This window comes from Sceloporus occidentalis, unplaced genomic scaffold (assembly GCF_023333645.1).
Source record: "Sceloporus occidentalis isolate IW3139 unplaced genomic scaffold, rSceOcc1.0.p SCAF_3, whole genome shotgun sequence".
Lineage (NCBI taxonomy): Eukaryota > Metazoa > Chordata > Lepidosauria > Squamata > Phrynosomatidae > Sceloporus > Sceloporus occidentalis.
Genome location: NW_028316983.1, coordinates 125614670 through 125633215, shown reverse-complemented (window position 1 = coordinate 125633215; position 18546 = coordinate 125614670). Strand labels below are relative to the sequence as shown.

The 18546-nt window shown below is 41.7% G+C and overlaps 1 protein-coding gene across 8 annotated transcripts in view; it reads right to left on the bottom strand.

Moving 5' to 3' along the window:
• LOC149316715 (myomegalin-like) overlaps positions 1-18546 on the bottom strand; it is a 149519-nt gene that overhangs the window by 32366 nt on the left and 98607 nt on the right. For all 8 annotated transcript variants that reach the window (XM_089516093.1, XM_089516094.1, XM_089516091.1 and 5 more), the window contains 7 exons: positions 9825-9916; positions 7717-7931; positions 6192-6582; positions 4383-4563; positions 3531-3647; positions 1978-2443; positions 1068-1303 (listed from right to left, as the gene is read on the bottom strand). In XM_089516093.1, the coding sequence (XP_089372219.1) occupies positions 1068-1303; positions 1978-2443; positions 3531-3647; positions 4383-4563; positions 6192-6582; positions 7717-7931; positions 9825-9916 (1698 nt within the window). The remainder of the gene's footprint in view (positions 1-1067; positions 1304-1977; positions 2444-3530; positions 3648-4382; positions 4564-6191; positions 6583-7716; positions 7932-9824; positions 9917-18546) is intronic.

The window sequence follows — 18546 nt, the reverse complement described above, 5'->3', positions numbered from 1 at the left end:
TTGTCCAGCTTTCACAATCATACAAACTGGAAATAGAGTAATATGGATAATCCTAACTTTTGTATTCAATGATATATCTTGACATTTCAGGATCTTGTCAAGTTCCTTCATAGCTGTCCTCCCAAGTTCTCATTTTCTTTTGATTTCTTGACTGCAAGCCTCATTTTGATTACTGACTGAACCAAGGCATGGGAGCCAAGGTATGGGAAATCATGAACTATTTCACTGTCTTCATTGTCTACTTTAAAGTTACGTAAATCACCTGTGGTCATCATTTTTTGTTTTCTTCATGTTCAACTGTAAATACTACTAGCAGAAAATATCAAAGATTTGGGACTTTACCACAAGAAAGGGATTGTCTTTCAGGGGCCTGAAGATGAAGAAGACACTAGGGGAGGCATGCATAACAGTATAGAATAGATGCTGCTGCAACAGAAATACATACTGTATATACTCATGTATAAGTCTAGAAATTTAGGTAAAAAAAGTGACCCCAAAAAACCTGAGTTGATTTATCCACAGGTCAATGTAAGTACTGTACTTTAAATCTTATTTAAAAGAATGAGACATCCCCTGGTGAAAAGCAAAGGTATAATCTGTTCTGGAAACACTGAACCCCTCTAGTCTCTCATCCATCCAGCCTTAAGAGTGAGTACAAAGAGTTATGTCTGTTGGAATTTTCTAAGTTCTTTGACATTGTTTTGCTTTGCTTCATCCTTTAGATCCTTTGCTATATGCCCCTAAGTTTTACCCTTGACTTATCCATGGGTCATATCAAAATCCTGAATTTTGGGCCCAAAATTTGCTGTTGACATATACATGAGGTCGACTTATAGTTGAGTATATACAGTATGTGAAAAATGTTCACAGGACTGGCTTAATGTCTTTAATTTTACATTCTATATACTACAAAAGTGAAGCATTGGTGAAATAATCCAATAAGTCAGCCACAAAAGCACTATAGGGAGAAGTTATTTTTGAGCTTTATGGTTAATAAGACCCATTTTCAGAACTCAAAAAACCCCAAAACCTCTAACATAAGCTTTTTGACTGGCTAGCAAACTCACTGCTGCTCAATTTCCTGGCTAACCGTCCTGCCAGCTGATTCCCTTGTGCCAGTTGTTCATGGAAGCTCTGCCCCAAGAAGTAATCGATGTCGGTGCCTTGCAGGAGTTCCTCAAAGGACTTGATGATATTCCTGAAGTGTTGGCTCAACAAGCGACACAACCCTTGTCCCTCCCGCATCATCTGACGCAGATGGGAGAGTTCCCGGGCCTGAGCTTGGACCAGTGAATCATATTTCCTGGGAAAGAAAACAGTAAAATCGACCATCATATTCAGAGGCCCAACCACCAAAGTAAGAATGTGGTGAAAAACAAGGTTTTCTTCTCAGCCCAGCCCCAGGACAGACCTAGAGACATCTCATAAGTTCAACCAATAGGAGAGAGAAGGGCACTCCACCCTGAGGGGAATGAATGAGTTCAGCTAACCTTAAAGGCAGAGGAGATAAGTCAGACTTGATCCAAAAGTTGTGTGCTAGGTCATGGGTTACATTCACTACATTAATGTGACATAGTGCATATGTTGTTTGAATATGCGGAAACAGCTGGTATTAATGTGTCATAAGAAAATCTATTCAAAATAATCTAGAAGACAGAAGCTAGAACCCTGCTGAGGTACTGAACTAGACTCTCCATTTCTCCCCTAGTTTTAACTAGGAGGACAGAGAGCCAATTCTGCAACAGGTAAACTGAACCCTAAAGTACCCACTGCTCAACTGTTTGCACTACTGTGACAGATCCAGGATAATCAAGCTGGTCTACACTTCACACAAGCTTTAAACTTCCACACATGTGGAGAACAGATCCCAACAATGTCAGATTGGGAAAAATCTAAGATGTAAATTGCCACATTTTGAGGCAATTGGTGAATGCCAATCTGTACCATGACAACTAATCAACCCTCTGGAAATCCTACCCCAGGGATGCCGATGGTTTCATTTCTTCTGGCAAGTGCAGTTTTGGCTTAGTGTCACCCAGAAGAGACTCAAGATGGGATACTCTCTGGATGAGCCTGGCCAGATCTTTGTTGACCTGGAGACCTGGAGGGCAGAATGACCCAAAGCTGTCTGACTGCCAGCCTTCGTCTTCATCTGTTATGCTGTGGGAGGAAGAGCTGCCCAGAGTGTAGCCCTGCTTCATTTTCAATGGATGCTCGCCTCCAGATGCATAGTCACTGGTCGTGGATATGGAGTGCATATGGCTCTGTAGGTTCCGGATGATTCTATGGGAACTCTGCAGCTGCACTTGCAGGGCCTGGATGTGTTGGTGGAGAATGGCTACATCCTCACACTGGCTCAAGTCATGCTTTTCCAGCTTACTACTTGTAGGAGCGCCCAGCAGCTTCTTCCAAGTCTTAAACTCCTCAACATGATCTTCGCATTCTGTGAAAGTCAACAGCAACCAGGCATAAGAACAGCTAGATTTTCTACCAAGCATACATTTAAGTTGGAATCACAGCAAATTCTAACTTTCTTGTAAAGGTTCCTGAACAATACTGTTATTATTTACACATTTTAAAGTTTTCCCTGAAACAGTAGTGCATGTAGTGGTCCCTAGATGCTTCTGACATTCAGAATCACAAAGCCATCAAAAGCCATCAAAACCTCACTCATGCAGATAAAAGAGAGAATGTTAAAAGTGAATGATCTACAGGGCTTCAAAGATCCTTTTCCTTTGATAGCATTACATCCTTCCTGAAGAGAGGCTGTGGACCATGAGGACTCTTGTTACTGCTTAGTAAAGATGTGGGTCCTTGGATATCAGATCTGGGAAATTTTTGAGCAAGGGAGAGGTTAACAAAGTCTTCTGGTAAACAACTCAGGTCCTGCAGCTCAGGTCAAAAGTGGACTGAATAAGTAATTTCCAAGTGATTTCAGTGAAAGAAGTGAATAGGAGTATTGAAGGTGAAAGAAACACCCTAGTCGCTTAGATCACTGAAGAAGTCTGGAGGACCTCATAGAATCAGGCATAAAATTCCCACCCTTTTTATAGGGTTTCCCAAAATAGAGAGTTGTGCTGACCTTAGAAATGCATTTTATATGAATGCAAAAAGATGTGAATGGCAATCAAAGGAAGCAACAAAAGGTGGCTGTTGATGGCCAATCCTGGCATGACAGTTTGCTTTGTAAAAATCCTAATCAAGACAAATGGTCCTATCCTTGACAGGTGGGTACAATTCTTTGGCTGGATGTGGCCTGGTATGTCTGGGTATGGCTGACTGAAATTATATTTACTGATCCTGATTGTGTGAGAATGTTCAGTGACTCTACAGGCAGCACTGATTCTTTTTTGGCCAATTCCAATCTATCTTCCCAGTGGGACATGGGTCATTTTGGCCAGTTGTCCTTTCACCAGTTTCTTCATGTAACCAACTGTATTAATAAGCATAAAACTAGGATGGGAGGTTAGGCTGCCCCTTGCAGATACAGCAACCTGTGAAAGGGTCGCTAGAGGAACAACTTGTATTACCAGGACTGGTGGTCTCTTCCCTGTCAGCTTCATTTTCACTTCGCCCACAGGTCTCATAGCCCAAGTCTTGGAGATCCACTTGTACTTGCTTGCTGTACTGCTGTACCACTGGTTCACCTGTTTTAAAAAAAAGGCTTAATATTTTCCCATTGCCCATCAGCCACAGAAAGTCAGACATCCCCAGAAAACTTAGCCGAAGTTGCAGACTAGAGCAAAAAAAAAGCAGGATTACTAAACTAATGGAATAACAGTTAATTGCTCAAAGTAAATAAATAAAAAGTTACTACAAAAATGGGATAATTTTGTTTAAGGATCTGTCTTTTCCTGTTGACTCCTTTGAAACAAAAGCACATGCTATTTACCTAGCAAGCAGTCTTTATGTGTTTTCTATTACAATTATTACTTATTTTACATCCCAGGACTAGGGGTTTTGGAACAATTTCCTGTGGGCTGCTTATAAGAGCTTTGCCAACCATTTCCTGAAGAAACCCATTCTTCTTTTGGATAGGCTGTGTTAAAGATCAGTTACGAAGTACATTCAATGACTTTGATTACAGTTAATAGATGTTAGCACTATGCAAGTGAACTCAAAATGGATGGCTGGGAGTGTGTGAAGACATCCTTCTCAATTTAATATTTATGCAGGAATGTGGAAATCACTGAGATATAATTGTACTATCAGTGGCAGAGAGACCCTCCTGTATTTCAGTGGCTCACATATATTTCTCAGGGAACAATGAACAGCATTACAATTACAGCATTAGAGTATTACAATGAAGGTTGATTGGGACACACTTAGAAATGACATGGTGATGCTAAGACCCTAATCTACCCTTATGCATAGATACTTACTGAGCAGAGCCTGGTATTCTTTCAGCTGAGCCATCTGAGCCTGGATGGTGGCCTCTGAAACCAAAAGTTTGTCTTGTAGCTTATGACACTGTTGCCTGCACTGAGGCAACTCTGAATGATGGTGCTGAAGTGGCTCCATGAATTGTTTCCCAAAACTACCTGTGAGTCTGTCTCCTTCCACCTGGGAAAAAGAAGTAAAAGGCATATTGGTTGTTACTGATTTTGACTTTAACCTGACCAAGTAAACAACACCTGCTAAATTGTGCCAACTGCAGCCTCTCATTGATCTGCATTATTGCATATATTATTCTATTAATAATCTAATTTGATTGCAACATGGATTACATTACTACTAGCCACAGTGATTTGAAATTATAAATGGTTCTTAACATTTTCCTGTATAAGCTGTTCTCACCTATGATTCTGAATCCCAAAGCAGCCGTGCTGGCTAGCAATTCTGGGAATTATGGTTGAAGAAAGTAAATTTTCCAAGCTCTAAACAGAACAAGATTTCAAAAGGACAACAGTGAAAAGAAAAGGTGCTAAGGGGCATTTATAAATCCAAATCACTGAGGATAGCACTAATGTAATTAATTTTGAAGTCAAATGAGCATCTTTTAATGAAACAATATACATAGCATTACAAAATCTAAAGTCTGTCTCTTTTGCCAGCCTACCCTGACTCTCTTTTACAAAACTATTGTGCCTCTTTGTTATTTAGTACAGTGCTTCTCAGACTATCTGATGTAGGGAACAGGCAATTGCCACCCCCCTCACCTAATGTGCTAGGGACCAGTAATGTATTTATGCACATTGGGTACAGTTCTTTCTTTCTTTCTTTCTTTCTTTTCTTTTCTTTTCTTTTCTTTTCTTTTCTTTTCTTTCTTTCCTGAAAACTCTGTGTGTAAATTTCAGACATTCAGGCACCATGAGCATTACCTACACAATTTATTGTTGCACGCACATATTTTAAATCATTTTTTAAAAAGAGGAGTAAGTTGAGACATTTAGGGTGCTAAAGTACAGGCAAGATTGCAAATCTAATGCACACATAATGTCACTGAATGCAGAGACATAGAACACATAACAGCTAGTGCATATTTCAGAAGGACTACAGGAGCCAAGTTCTCCTCCACATAATGAGAAGAGTGTTATGCAGTAAAGTTGTGGACTTGACAAAACCTAATGACTAACAACTTTGGGAACAAAACATCAGACTGAAAAGGGGACTGGTTTGATTTAGCATAGCTCTTATGTTCCTACAAATGTTGATTTGCACATTCCAGTCATTTAGAGCTCCTCTTTTATTCACAAATGGGGCCTGCAACAAAATGTTGCAGTACACAATGTTGCTCTTCAAGTTTCCATCTTGCACATGCCACATTTTCTGCCCCCCCTCCCAGTTAGCCAGCATTCCATGGCTGCTGTGCACGCACAATCCTCAGCAGGCTTTTGGATAGAGTTTCTCTTGCTCCAATCCCTTGGGATTGCATCCTATTTTTTCTTATGTTTCTTCAAACCTTAGAGTTTTCTCCTCAGGCTGCTGACACCTCTTCTCCTGTGCAGGGGTGTTGTCATTCTAACTATGTAAGCATGGGAATTCTCACCTTAAAATCTGTGTCAGCACATCTGCCTGCCTCTCTGTCTGCCATAACCACAATCTTAGCTATGAATATGAAATAAATGCAGATTCAACAAAGCTTAGAGTAGAATGTTCTTTCATTGTTTAAATGACAACATAACTAATTCATTGCGGACATCTGCTGGTCTAAACAGATTCATACATACTGTGAGTCAAGCTAAAGTTACCTGGGCCCCTTTAAGGCTGGAGGATGGGCTGGAGTCCACAACCTTGGATGGTGGGCAGTGCAACTGTGGGGCATTGCTGTTGAGAAGCCCTAGGCAGTTGCACTGCTTGGCCATTTGCAGCTGCACAATGTCCTGAGCCACACTGCATGTGAATTGGTGGTTGAAAGAAGTGCTGGTAGAACTTCCTTGGCTGTTCAGAGTCAGTTGTTCTTTGAGGAGTCCAATCACAATCTCTGATGTGTGTAGCTTCTCTTGCAGCTTTCTGACTTCCAACCTCAAGTTTTCTTCATCTTCCTTTGAATCTTCATTCTCCCAACCCTCTGACAACATTGCTTCTCCAACTTGTTCTTTGAGTTCTGCATTCTCTAGGCATAGGCTCAGCAGGGCCTTCCTGTGGAAACAGAGCAACTGACACTCAGAATTAAACACTATAGGAAACTCTCCAGCCATTTCTAGGTGCTCTCCAGGCATTTCAGTCTTGGGAGCAGTCCACTGGCAAAGGAGGTATGTCAGATTACATGAAGCTCACTCCCATTTTCTCCTGTTCCCAGCTATCTCCTGACAGACAGACAACTCATCTCTTTCTTCTGTGGCAGGAGGGTGGAGGGGCATCAGAAACAGCAGGCAATGGGTTGATGGAGCATGGCTGGCTGGTACTAGGAATTGGGGGATCCTAATGTGCTGGTTAGCTGGCAGGTTTACAGGAATGCAGGGAACTGCCCAGAAATGATGGATGACCTGTGTATGTGTGTATGTCGCAAGTGTATGTATGAGAAAGAGAGAACAAGAGGCAAAGTAGCACAACATTACTGGATAATAAATGAATGAGGACAGGTAGGTGTACCTACTGATTTTTGGCTTTGACCTTTCCTGCTGCAAACCCACAACAATCTGACCACTCTTCCCCAAAGGTATGCTACTTCACCTCCCCAAAGGTTGCCCATTCCTCATCTAGAGATGAGCCATTGGTTTGGTCGAATTTATTGACCCTTTCTCTTTTTCAACCTGGACATTCTGTCAACCTCTATATTTTATCCTTCCCTGGTTATTAAGTACTTGGCTCAGACAACATGCAGGAATGTCAGACTCTTCCTTACTGACATACAGACATAGGTCCAATCTGTTGGTGGTCTGTATCCATTTACTATGCATTTACAATTATCCTAAAGGCACGAGAACCTATAAGCACACTCAGCCCTTGTTAGTACTGTACTTGGGTAGGAGGCCACCAACAAATACCATGTGCTCTATTTCAGAGATTTCAGAAATAGATTTCAGGCCAGGCTAGATTTCAGAGGAAGGAACAGGCAAAACCATCTTTGAGTATTCCTTATCTAAGAAACCACTATAAAATTCATGGTGTCACCATAAGTTGACAGGCAACTTGAAGGCACACACACACACACACACACACACACACACAAAAGAAAGATGTCTCTGCAAATTTAACAAAGCCTATAGTTTGCCTCTGAGTTTTCCACTGTATTTCAACAGGATATTGTTTTTTGCTGTTAGCTTGGCTCACCTGAGTTGAGACACAGAGGAGAACCCAGCTTCCTCGATCTGCCCTTTGAGATCCTGTAGCTCCCCTTCCAGCTTCTTTTTCTGTTCTAAAATGTGTTGAATTTCAGATTTTGCTAAAAGTAGCTCCTCTTGTAGGCCCTTTTCGTTCACTAGGGAAGGTGGAGAAGGGCAAGTGGAATAGCCAACTAGGTTGTCATCATCATCTCCCTTAATGCTCTAGAATGAGAAATGCATTAAGTTGTTTTTTAAGTTGCCATAATACTCAGTTCCCTGGCACACACAGCAGAGAATTAGTCACTATACAAACACATGTGCACAGCTTCAGCAAGGAGAATGCTGAATCTTGGCCTTCTAGCACAATAGTCTACAATCCACACAGATAAGCAGGTATTTCCAATGTAAAGAAAGAAACCACACACCTTATTCAGATATTCCTGGCCATTTGCAACAATGAGGATGTGGAGAAGAAAAAAAGGGACAATAAATAAATAACAAAATTATAACAATTTGCAATATCACTTTTGTGTACATTTATCTTGCTTAAAGATGCATGTAAAATTTCTTAGTTTCTTAAACATGTGGACATCAGGCATAAACTCCAGAAACACTCTTTGGAATCCCTGGCTGTAGCCAGTTTTAAAGCTGCACTGCAAGTAATATTTTGTACTTTATAAATCTATTTGACTTAGAAAGCATTTTTAAAATTGAGACATTATACATGCATCTTGATGCGATATATGTACACAAAATTGATAGTGCAAATTGAATCCTAGAATCGTAGTGTTGGAAGGGTCCCCACAGGGCATAGAGTCCAACCTCATGTTGTCTTCAGTTATATATATATAGTTCATCTATTGTCCCATTTCTTTCTTTTATCATTTATCAGCTCCTGAAGAAGTCCATCAAATATTACTAGGTTGAAACATGTTGGGCTAGTTGCAAGAATAAACACTTTTCAATAAGAACAAAAAGGGCTAATCTTTTTCAACACACTAAGACTTTGTCTCTTCTCTACATCCCTTCTGTTGGGCGTTACCAGTTCTCTTTGCTTTTCATTTACAATAGCGAACAAGACTATTCAAGGTAGTATCCTTCGTTGCCATAGTTTTGCCTATGCCAGCTACATGCAGTGTGAAAGGCACATTATTCTGGAAATTTTGCTAAAACTATGCATTAGTGGGCCTGATCAGTGCCTGAATGGAAGAATCATTTGGAAAATCCATATCCACCCTGAGAAAGGTAGGGACTAATAAACTGTGAACCTGTAAAGGGCTCATCAGAATTTGTTTTGAAAGCCAGGACCCAAATCTTATCCCTAGAGAAATCTGAAAAAAATGACAAGTGAGTTGTGCACTTGAGAAAACACTTCTCTCAGGTCCTCCAGTGCTACTCCATGATCAACATCTGCCAGAGGTTATCCATATAATTGCACTGGAGGACCTACAAATGACCAAAGAAGTGTTCTCTCTAGGAATCTCTAGATCCTCCAGCCTGAGGTCTGCAGATATTGCCTACAGAGTCAAGCTGGATGACCTTGAGATTCCTAGAGAGAACATATTAATCAAATCTGTGAATAATCAAAGCCACAAATGTGGATGGCTGACTGTATTCTCTTATCTTGGAGTAGCCACAGCCCACCTCATACTTCAGTCCCTTTAGCTTTTCCCCCCTGAAATTAATCACGCAGCAGGGTGGACAAAATACAGTTACGTCTTTCATGCAAAGTGTGACTTAGCCTGTAGAGATGCCTAATGTCTAACTGCACTCTGGGGAGACACTAATGCAAAATCAGCCTTATGCAAGTAACTAGGCATGAAGAAACGTGGTGCTTAACAGGCTTCCTTCTTTTACAGTCCTTTTAGATTTTTTGAGCAGAATCCTTCATTTCTGAGTTAATGCACTTTCAAAAGATTCCGATCCTATCTCTAATTTCATGCCAGGCGCAAAAGATGGGACTACTCTTCCGGAAGAATAGTGGCTCCCTGGACACAATACAGACCATTCAAATGCAAAATGTGCACATAAGATGGTTGCCTGAACCAGAGTCTCTGGTATCACAACAACGGCCTCTCTGAGCATATGTCACACACACTTTGCTCTCTGATTCACCTGGTGCTGGGTGATTCTCTGTGCTGCCTCCTCTTCAATACTGTCTGTGAACTCTGTGCCGGCATCCTCAGCATCCTCAGACACAGTTAGATCTGCAACAACACCACAAAACTGGAGCAATTAATTTGAGGCTTGGGGCCTTTATTTTTTGTGCACATGTCTGGCATTACACACACTCTGCAGTTTCAACCAGTTTGTACCATTGTCTCAGCATATTTGCCAACTTGTTTGATTACCAACTCTAATAATAATATTAATAAAAAAAACCCTGAGTATCTGTGGCCAATTCCATCCTGCCTGAACCTGGAATCTGTTGGAACACCTGGGAAATTAACATAAATGCCACTAGAGGGCAATATATCTAGTTAGGGTTCCCAGCATTATTCCCTCTTCCTACTGTTTGCCAGTTGCTTTCTTGGAGTTATCCAGACATTAGGGTGTTTTTCGTAGCACATCAATGTAAATAATCTCACTCAAACAGTCCGGTTTGGTTATTCACTTTTTTTTTTATTGGAACCAAATCTATGTGCATATCTGCCAGTTCTGTTACTCACATGTGTCAACACTGCAACTAAAGATCTAGTAAATGATGTGGATGTACTCAAAACATGTTCAAGGCATGCAGAATTTTATCCTGGTTTATCCCAGATCTATTTGCATGGGCTATTCACACAGCCAACAAAGCAAATCTTTTAGGAAAACTCAGGGGGGGCGGGGCAGGGGGGGGCGAACAGGATCAATTCTCCCAGGTTAAATGATTTTTTGGGCAGCCCCCACCCCACCCCACCCCACCCCACCCCAAATTTACTTGGGAGCACTTGAAATACATGTGAACAACAGATTCAACATAGGATTATGTCAGGATGGTTTCTTGGCACACTAAACACATTTCAGCATGATGCTCCAAAGGGCTACGGCAGATATCGAAGAAGAAGACGGCATTTATATATGCTACTGTACTGATGGTAGCCTGTTTAACTTAAGCCGTCTGAGGGCTCACACTAAGACTCTAAACTATTGAGTCCATGAGCTGCTTTTTGCCGACGATGAGGTCCTCGTTGCCCATACGGAAACAGCTCTGTAGCGCCTAACATCTTGTTTTGCTACAGCTGCAGAGCTCTTTGGCCTGGAAGTCAGCCTGAAGAAAATGGAAGTTCTCTACCAGCCGGCACCACAGGAAGAACACTACCATCCCCACATCACTGTAGGCAAATCTGTGCTTAAGTCCGTACAGCAGTTCACCTACCTTGGAAGCATCATCTCCTCAGACGCCAAGATTGATAAAGAGATCAATCACAGACTAGCAAAGGCATATAGTGCATTCAGAAGGCTACACAAAAGAGTCTGGAGTAACAAACACTTGAGGCGAGGCACAAAAATCAGTGTGTATAAAGCCATTGTACTGTCTATTCTCCTTTATGGGTCTGAAACATGGGTCACCTATTGCCAACACCTATGACTCCTCGAACACTTTCATCAGTGCTGTTTACGCACAATTCTAAATATACACTGGACTATGTCACAAATGTTGCTGTCCTTGAGCAAGCAGGGATCACCAGCATTGAGGCCATGCACTGGGCAGGACACGTTTCCAGGATGAAGGACCATTGCCTCCCAAAAATAATACTCTACGGTGAACTCGCCACGGGTCAGCGTAAGAGGGGCGCTCCAAAGAAGAGATACAAGGACTCCCTGAAACAGCATCTCAGGCTCGGCCAAATTGATCACCAACAATGGTCCGCCCTGGCCTCGCATTGGGAGGCATGGAGATGCACTATCCACAATGCTGCAACCTTTTTTTAAAGTTCACGGCGAATGAGTCTCGAAGAGAAAAGACAACGCAGAAAGAACCACAGCCCGGAAACATCACCCAAGGAGACTTTCTGCTGTGCTTTCTGCAACCGGACTTGTTTATCTTGGATTGGCCTTTTTAGTCATCAACGCGCTTGTAGAAAGCGCAGGATGAGTCCTTCCTGAATCTTCATTCGCGAAGTAAAGCCAGAAAGAAACACATTTCAACATTATCCTCTGGGGGGCGCCCTTGACCTGTTCATCACATCACTGTTTCCCATACTCATCTTTTCTCCTCTGTCTTTGTCCACCAAGGACCATTGTCCTTGGTGTCACTTCATTTCCATACACAAAGGTTTTTTTAATTTGAATTGACAAACTCTTACACACTAATGACACATATATAGGTCTGTCCCTGGCTTTCCACTCCAGCAAATGCATCTGAGGAAGTAGACTTAAGTCTACAAAAGCTCCTGCTGCCAACTTCTTTCTTTCTGTTAGTCTCAAAGCTGCTATAAGATCTCCCTGCTTACTGATTCTACAGACTAACATGGCTATATCTGAACTTGGATTCCCTAAAGAGTTCTGAAAACCAAATGATCCCATCTCAAGCAGCCATATTTCGTAACAGGTGCTTAAACCAAAAATGTATCTTGCTGTATTATCCCTACCATGATCTAATTGGAAATTATTGGAATTACATGAAAGCTTCCCATTAGCAGAAGGTGGGAACTGTGAAAGCCCTTTAGGTTCTCAATTGCAACTCCCAGCGTTCATCGTCATTGGCTATGCTGGGAATTGCATTTCAACATCTGATAGGACTACAAGATTCACACTTTTGTGTTAGTAGCCAAGTATTTCAGATCAGGCTGCTGAAAGGAACATTCCATTCCATGGTGCAATAATTAAAATAAGAGCACATGGTCTGTCCCTGGACTCATTCCATTCTGCAAGCTGCCTCCAGACACTGGTTTGTTTTGCATCTGAACCAGGACCAAAACATCCATTCCTATCATGCTCCTGCAGTTCAGATTTTAAATGCCTTTTAGAATACAGATACCCTTTAAGAGTTGTTTTTGCCTGAGGAAATATCTCAGAAAAACTTTCAAGGGTTTGCTCTTGAGAGATTCTTCCTTTAATTAATGTTTGCCTTTAAAAGGATGATGTGATAAGTGTTCTAACCAAGCCGAAATTATACTGCATATGAAAGCAAAACATCATCAGTAACAAGGGAACTTCTTTCCTGTTGTCTCTACCAGACATTGTGCAGCACTTATATGTTGAGGTCCCTCATCTTCACTGATGGGCTATATGACATTGGGGTTCTTTATGAAAAAAAGCCCATCTTGAACATCTAACTTAAGGATACAATATACTAACAGAGAATTAAAACAGCCCAAGATGAAATGCACATAATGTCTCTATCATTATTAGTTGATAATGGTGGAAGAAGGTGGCATGATCAGGTGATGCTGATGATGACTTCTCCTATTCTGCCTTCTTCCCAACCTGATTCAGAGCTATTTCAACTGCTACATTTCATAATTAACTCAAACTGCTAAAAAGAATAGATTGAGTTGGTCTAGTTTACTTCAAGCAACTTCTGAGATGTGGAAGTGCTTGTTGCCTTTAAAATGGTAACTGTGCACCTAAGTCTCAAGAAACTAACACTGGACCCAAAGATTTTTAACACCTACTGTTTGTAACAGTCACTAATATTCCCCTTAGGGAAGATGTTTGAGAAGAGGGAGGCATACAGCTTAGAAGAGATTGTCTAGACTGAATGTAGACAGCATGGACAACATGGACCCCTGTCAATTATTGTGGTCATCCTGCTTCTATGGCTCGTTTTGCTGGCATGGCATGAGGAAAATGGGAGCTCCCATTTTAAAAGCACCATTAAAGAGAGCTGATGCTCCCACATGCCACGTTTATTAGTAGGCCTGTATTTGCAGGAGGCTAGCTGGCATGCAAATCTGCTCGTAAACAAGACACATGGGGAGAGTGGGCATTATTTAATTTAAAAATGATATTGTTAAATGGAAAACACCTCAAAGGATGGCAATGGCAAACCCCCTTTGAACAAATCTTGCCAAGGAAAACCCCTGCCTTAGGGCCTCCAGGAGTCAGAAATGACTTGAAGGCACATAACAACAAGTTTAGCCCACTGTGTATAAGGAATGGGGATGAGACAGAATGGTCTTCGTGCCCACAATTTGTATACCTCTGATTTATACTCATTCCAGGCTGGATCCAGACCTAGATTTGAGAACAGATCAACCTTGTATGCTCCGATGGATGGCCCTTATTGGGAAAAGACATGGGAAGCCCAATACTATTGATTCCCCTGATTTCTCAGTGCTGTTTGACACTGTTGATACTGTTCTAGTTGACACTGACACTATTTCTCAGTGGTTTGACATGGTTCTAGAAAGTCTCCACAAGTATGGAATTAGAGACACAGTCTGGTTCCTGTATACAGGGTCTGTCCAAACTAAGAGAGGACATTTTGTCAATCCAGAGAAATCTCCCTCCTCCTAACTTTAGAACCCCTTCCCTCTTCACATACAGTTAGGACACAATCTTCTATGCTTTCAACATTAGCTAAAGGGTTATCTATTCATCCAGGTTTTTCATTCAGTCTGTATGAGTTTATTTTCTAATTCGTTTTTTTAATTGTAAATGTGTTTTGCCTTTGTTGCATATTTACTACATATTTACTACATATTTCTCCTATTATTATTTGCTTGTACAGTACCCTATTTTGTGGTTATTTTACATTAAACAAATTAAAGGCCCGTTCCTGTGGCACTTCCCAGAAGATATTCAAGGGACAAATTCAGGATTATTGTATTCTTTACTCATCATCCCCACTGTTCCTGAGGCAGTACAGTGGGGTGAAGCTGCAAGCAGTAAATGCTTCAATAAAGTTATAGGAGCATTAAATCCACAATAGTGCTTTGTTTGCCCAGTACTAGACATGCCACAGCTGTGTTTATTACTGACAGTCCTCCACAAACCAAGTCTTTAAAAAAATCTAAGGCCTGTTACAGACAGCCAAAATAAAGCTGCTTCGAGTCACTTTGGAGGTATGGTATTTCAATGATACATGCGTCCTAAGAGTCCAAAGGCCGCACCAAAGCCACGCTCCAGTCCTAAGGACTGGAGTGCAGCTTTAGTGAAGCTTCCAGACTCTTAGGACTCATGCATCATTGAAATATCATACCTCCAAAGTGACTCGAAGCAGCTTTATTTTGGCTGTCTGTAACAGGCCAAAGAAAGGGAAACAGGTTGCAAAGTGCTGATAGCAGTCTCATTTGAATGCTCCATAAAAGTGAGCAATCTAAAAGACATATATTCCCTAAGATGTAAGATGGCAGATCCTAAAAGGCAGCTCCCTTCTCTCATTCGTTTTCTAAAAGACATGGCATTAAGTTTGAAGAGTGTAGAAACTTGGATGTACCTCAGATATCACAAAGTGACATCAAGGTAACAGGAATAATTAAAAATAGGTCCTAAGGACCAGACAGAGAAGAGTGTTCAGTGGTTTTAACAAAATGAGGCAGATCTCAGAAGAATGGCAGGAACACTGGCAACTGAAGATCGTGATCTGAAATGGGGTTCATATCCTACCTCATCCACAACGTTTTAATTGCTAGGCTGCCTTTCCCTTTTCGAAACACCCAAGCCCTTACCATGAGAAAGTTGGGAGTGGGGCTAACACAGGTGACAGAGAGTTTTCTCCAGTGAGTACAGTATATGTTGAGCTTGTTTCCTTTGGTGTAAATGTGAGAGGAGAAACATGTCCTGATAGGGAGCCTGGGAGTGATAGTAAACAGGAAACATAAGAGAAGGAAGCAAAAAAATCAAACAGAGGGAAAAACCATGGCAATTAGGTTTGCACAACTGGGAAAAAAAGTGGAGAAATGATAAATGACCAGAATAGAGACACTGCATCTGCATCTACACTGCAGAATTAATGCAGTCTGAAACTGCTTTGATATGGTTCAATGCTATGGAATTATGGGCTATGTAGTTTTGTGAGATATTTAGACTTCTTTGCCACAGAGTTTTGGTGCCCAGGATTCCACAGGAGCCATGGCAGTAAAAGCAGTATCATGCAATGTGGCAGCAGCAAAAGCAACAAACCAATTCAAGGACTGGATTTTAAAGTACCATTGCAGAAAAGCTCCTATGATAAACTAGTCTAGGAGCAGTAGTTTCCTAATGGATGTAGAAAGTAGTGACAAACAAAGAATTTATCTGAAACCACTGACATGTAGCCTGAAATGTAGAGTAAAAATCTAAGTAACAATGAATTTCTTCTAAAACCAAATTTGAATTGTTTTGGAGCCTCTGCATTTCACAATGAAACAGGGCCACCCATAAGCAAGGAGGAGTCCCAATAGTACCACTGCATAAAAAGCAATAAAAGTCCAGCCCAAAGACCTTGTGGCTGCTTGTGGGTTTCCAACATTTTCCAAATGTTGAGGGTGCCAGGGAACTGGCCAGCTTAAACACTTAATTCCATAATATAACCTGGAGTTCAGAATTAAGAAACAGAGGGAACCACCTCTTCCTGATAAAAAGCACTCCCTTTCCATTATTGTAAGTACAGTTGGCCCTTCTTATACACGGATTTAAGCATACACGGTTTGAAAATGTTCCAAAAAAGTATAAATTTACTTTGATGTTCCATTTTTTATTAGGGACACCATTTTGCTATGTCATTATACTTAATGGGGCTTGAGCATACACGGATTTTGTTATACACGGGGGATCTTGGAACCAAACCCCAGCGTATAACAAGGGTCCACTGTAATTTCATTAGGTCCTTTCCTCCTTTCTTACTCTTGTTGTGTGCCTTCTAGTCATTTCAGACTTATGGTGACCATAAGGCAAATGTATAACAGGATTTTTTTGGCAAGATTTGTTCAGAGGGGGGGTTGCCCTTGCTGAGAGAGTGTGACTTGCTCAAGGCCACCTATGTTACAGAACATCAAAACTCACAGTTTTCAGATATAACAAACTCTGAACTTGAGCCCTTTAGAACTTCAGAGCATTGTTGCAGATGACTTCATAATGATTGTGAAGATAAATGTGTTTCCCCCACTTTTCCTTTCCCCAAACCCCTGAACAGTACTATAAGGATCTTTATTCTGGGCTAGTTGGAGCCCTGCAGAGGAAGATTTTATTAGTTTTTTTTAAATTAATTTACTTTAATATCATGTAGTTGCTGCCATTTGAATGGGATGCGCTGCCCCTTGCGACCCGTGCAGCTTGAGCACGTACGCTCAAGTCTGCATAAAGCGCACCCGCGTATAACGCGGGCACACTGTAATTGTCTTTAAATTTTCATTGTAAAGGTGTGTTTTTTAATCTTGAGAGAAAGGGCCCGAACAGACAGGCTAAAATAATGCTGCTTAGGGTGACTTTGGAGGTATGCTGGAAGCTGTGCCAAAGCTGCACTCCAATCGTTAGGCTTTGATGCGGCTTCTGGCCTCTTAGGATGCATGCATCATTTAAACAGCATACCTTCAAAGTGACCCGAAGCAGCTTTATTTTGGCCTGTCTGTTCAGAGCCAAAGATGGCATATAAATGAAATAAATAAAATAAGAAATGACTTAAGAATACAGTTAAACAATATGGTAAGTGTTCCTACACCTTCCATACAAGTGGATTCTTAGGTGCTCTACAGACCAGCACTTTGTGCTGGCCTGTAGGTGCAGTGAGGGCTGAGCATCTGAATGCTCCAAGCCCGCACTGCACCTGGACGTCATCTTGGCGTGCACCCATTTACATGGCATGTGCCATAATGACACTCATTGTGCACAGCACCCAAAGAGCGCTACACACAAGGGGTGTCATCATGATGTGCAAGTGCCCCTATGATGCCCTTTCAAGGATGCAAAAAGAACCTGCCCAGAAGTGGGTTCTTTTTGGTCCCTCCGGAAGCCATGGCATGGTTGCAACAGCCTCCTTCTAGGGCAAAAACAGCCCATCTGCACAGCCCCTTAGAAAGTAAACAAAAATAATTTTGGGCCAGCTAAAAGATGACTGCCCCCTATAACCAACTACTCATTTGAATCAGTTCTATGAACAAATCTGGGGATTATAAAAGATTAAGGAGTTAACACCTTGTGAAAAAGTCCTAGGGAAGGTTTAGACATATTTCTGTTATACAGTAGTAACACACATTTATTTGGGAAGGTTCAAAGGAAAAGTGGATGAAGCACAGTAAGGACAAGATGCTGCAGTATTCAAACAGGAAGGTTTTTTAAATCAACAAAAGCACAATGTACTGTATTTTCTGGTGTATAAGACAACCGGGTGTATAAGACGACCCCCAACTTTATGACTTAAAATACAGAGTTTGGGATATACTCACCGTATAAGACTACCCCTCTCTTCCATGATAAGTCAGAAATGAACTGAAGGCACACAACAACAACAACAACAGCAGAGGAAGAGGGGGGAGCAGAAAAAAGAAGAAAGAGAAAGAAGAAAAGGAGGAGAAAGAATAGGAAAAAGAGGATAAAAAGAAGAGGAGGAGGAGGAGAAAGAAGAAGAGGAAGAGGGGAAGAAAAGGAAGAAGGGGAGGAGAAGAAGAAGAAAAAGAAGAGGGAAAGAAGGGAAGAAGAGGAGAAAGAGGAAGGGCTCAGCTAGCTGTCTGCCTTCTCTCGAGGCAGAGGAGCTGCAAGGCATGTGCCTCGGAGAAGGCCTTGCCGCCGCAGGCTCTCTTTAGGACCCAGCCGGCTGACATGGCTTTCTCCCGAGGCGGAGGACACACCACATGGCTCCTCTGCCTAAGGGAGAAGGCCTTGCCACCACGCCCTCTCCTCGGGGCCCAACCAGCTGGCAAGGCCTTCTCTGAAGCGGAGGGTGCATCGTGCGAGCTGCCTCAGGAGAAGACCTTGCCAGCCGGTTGGG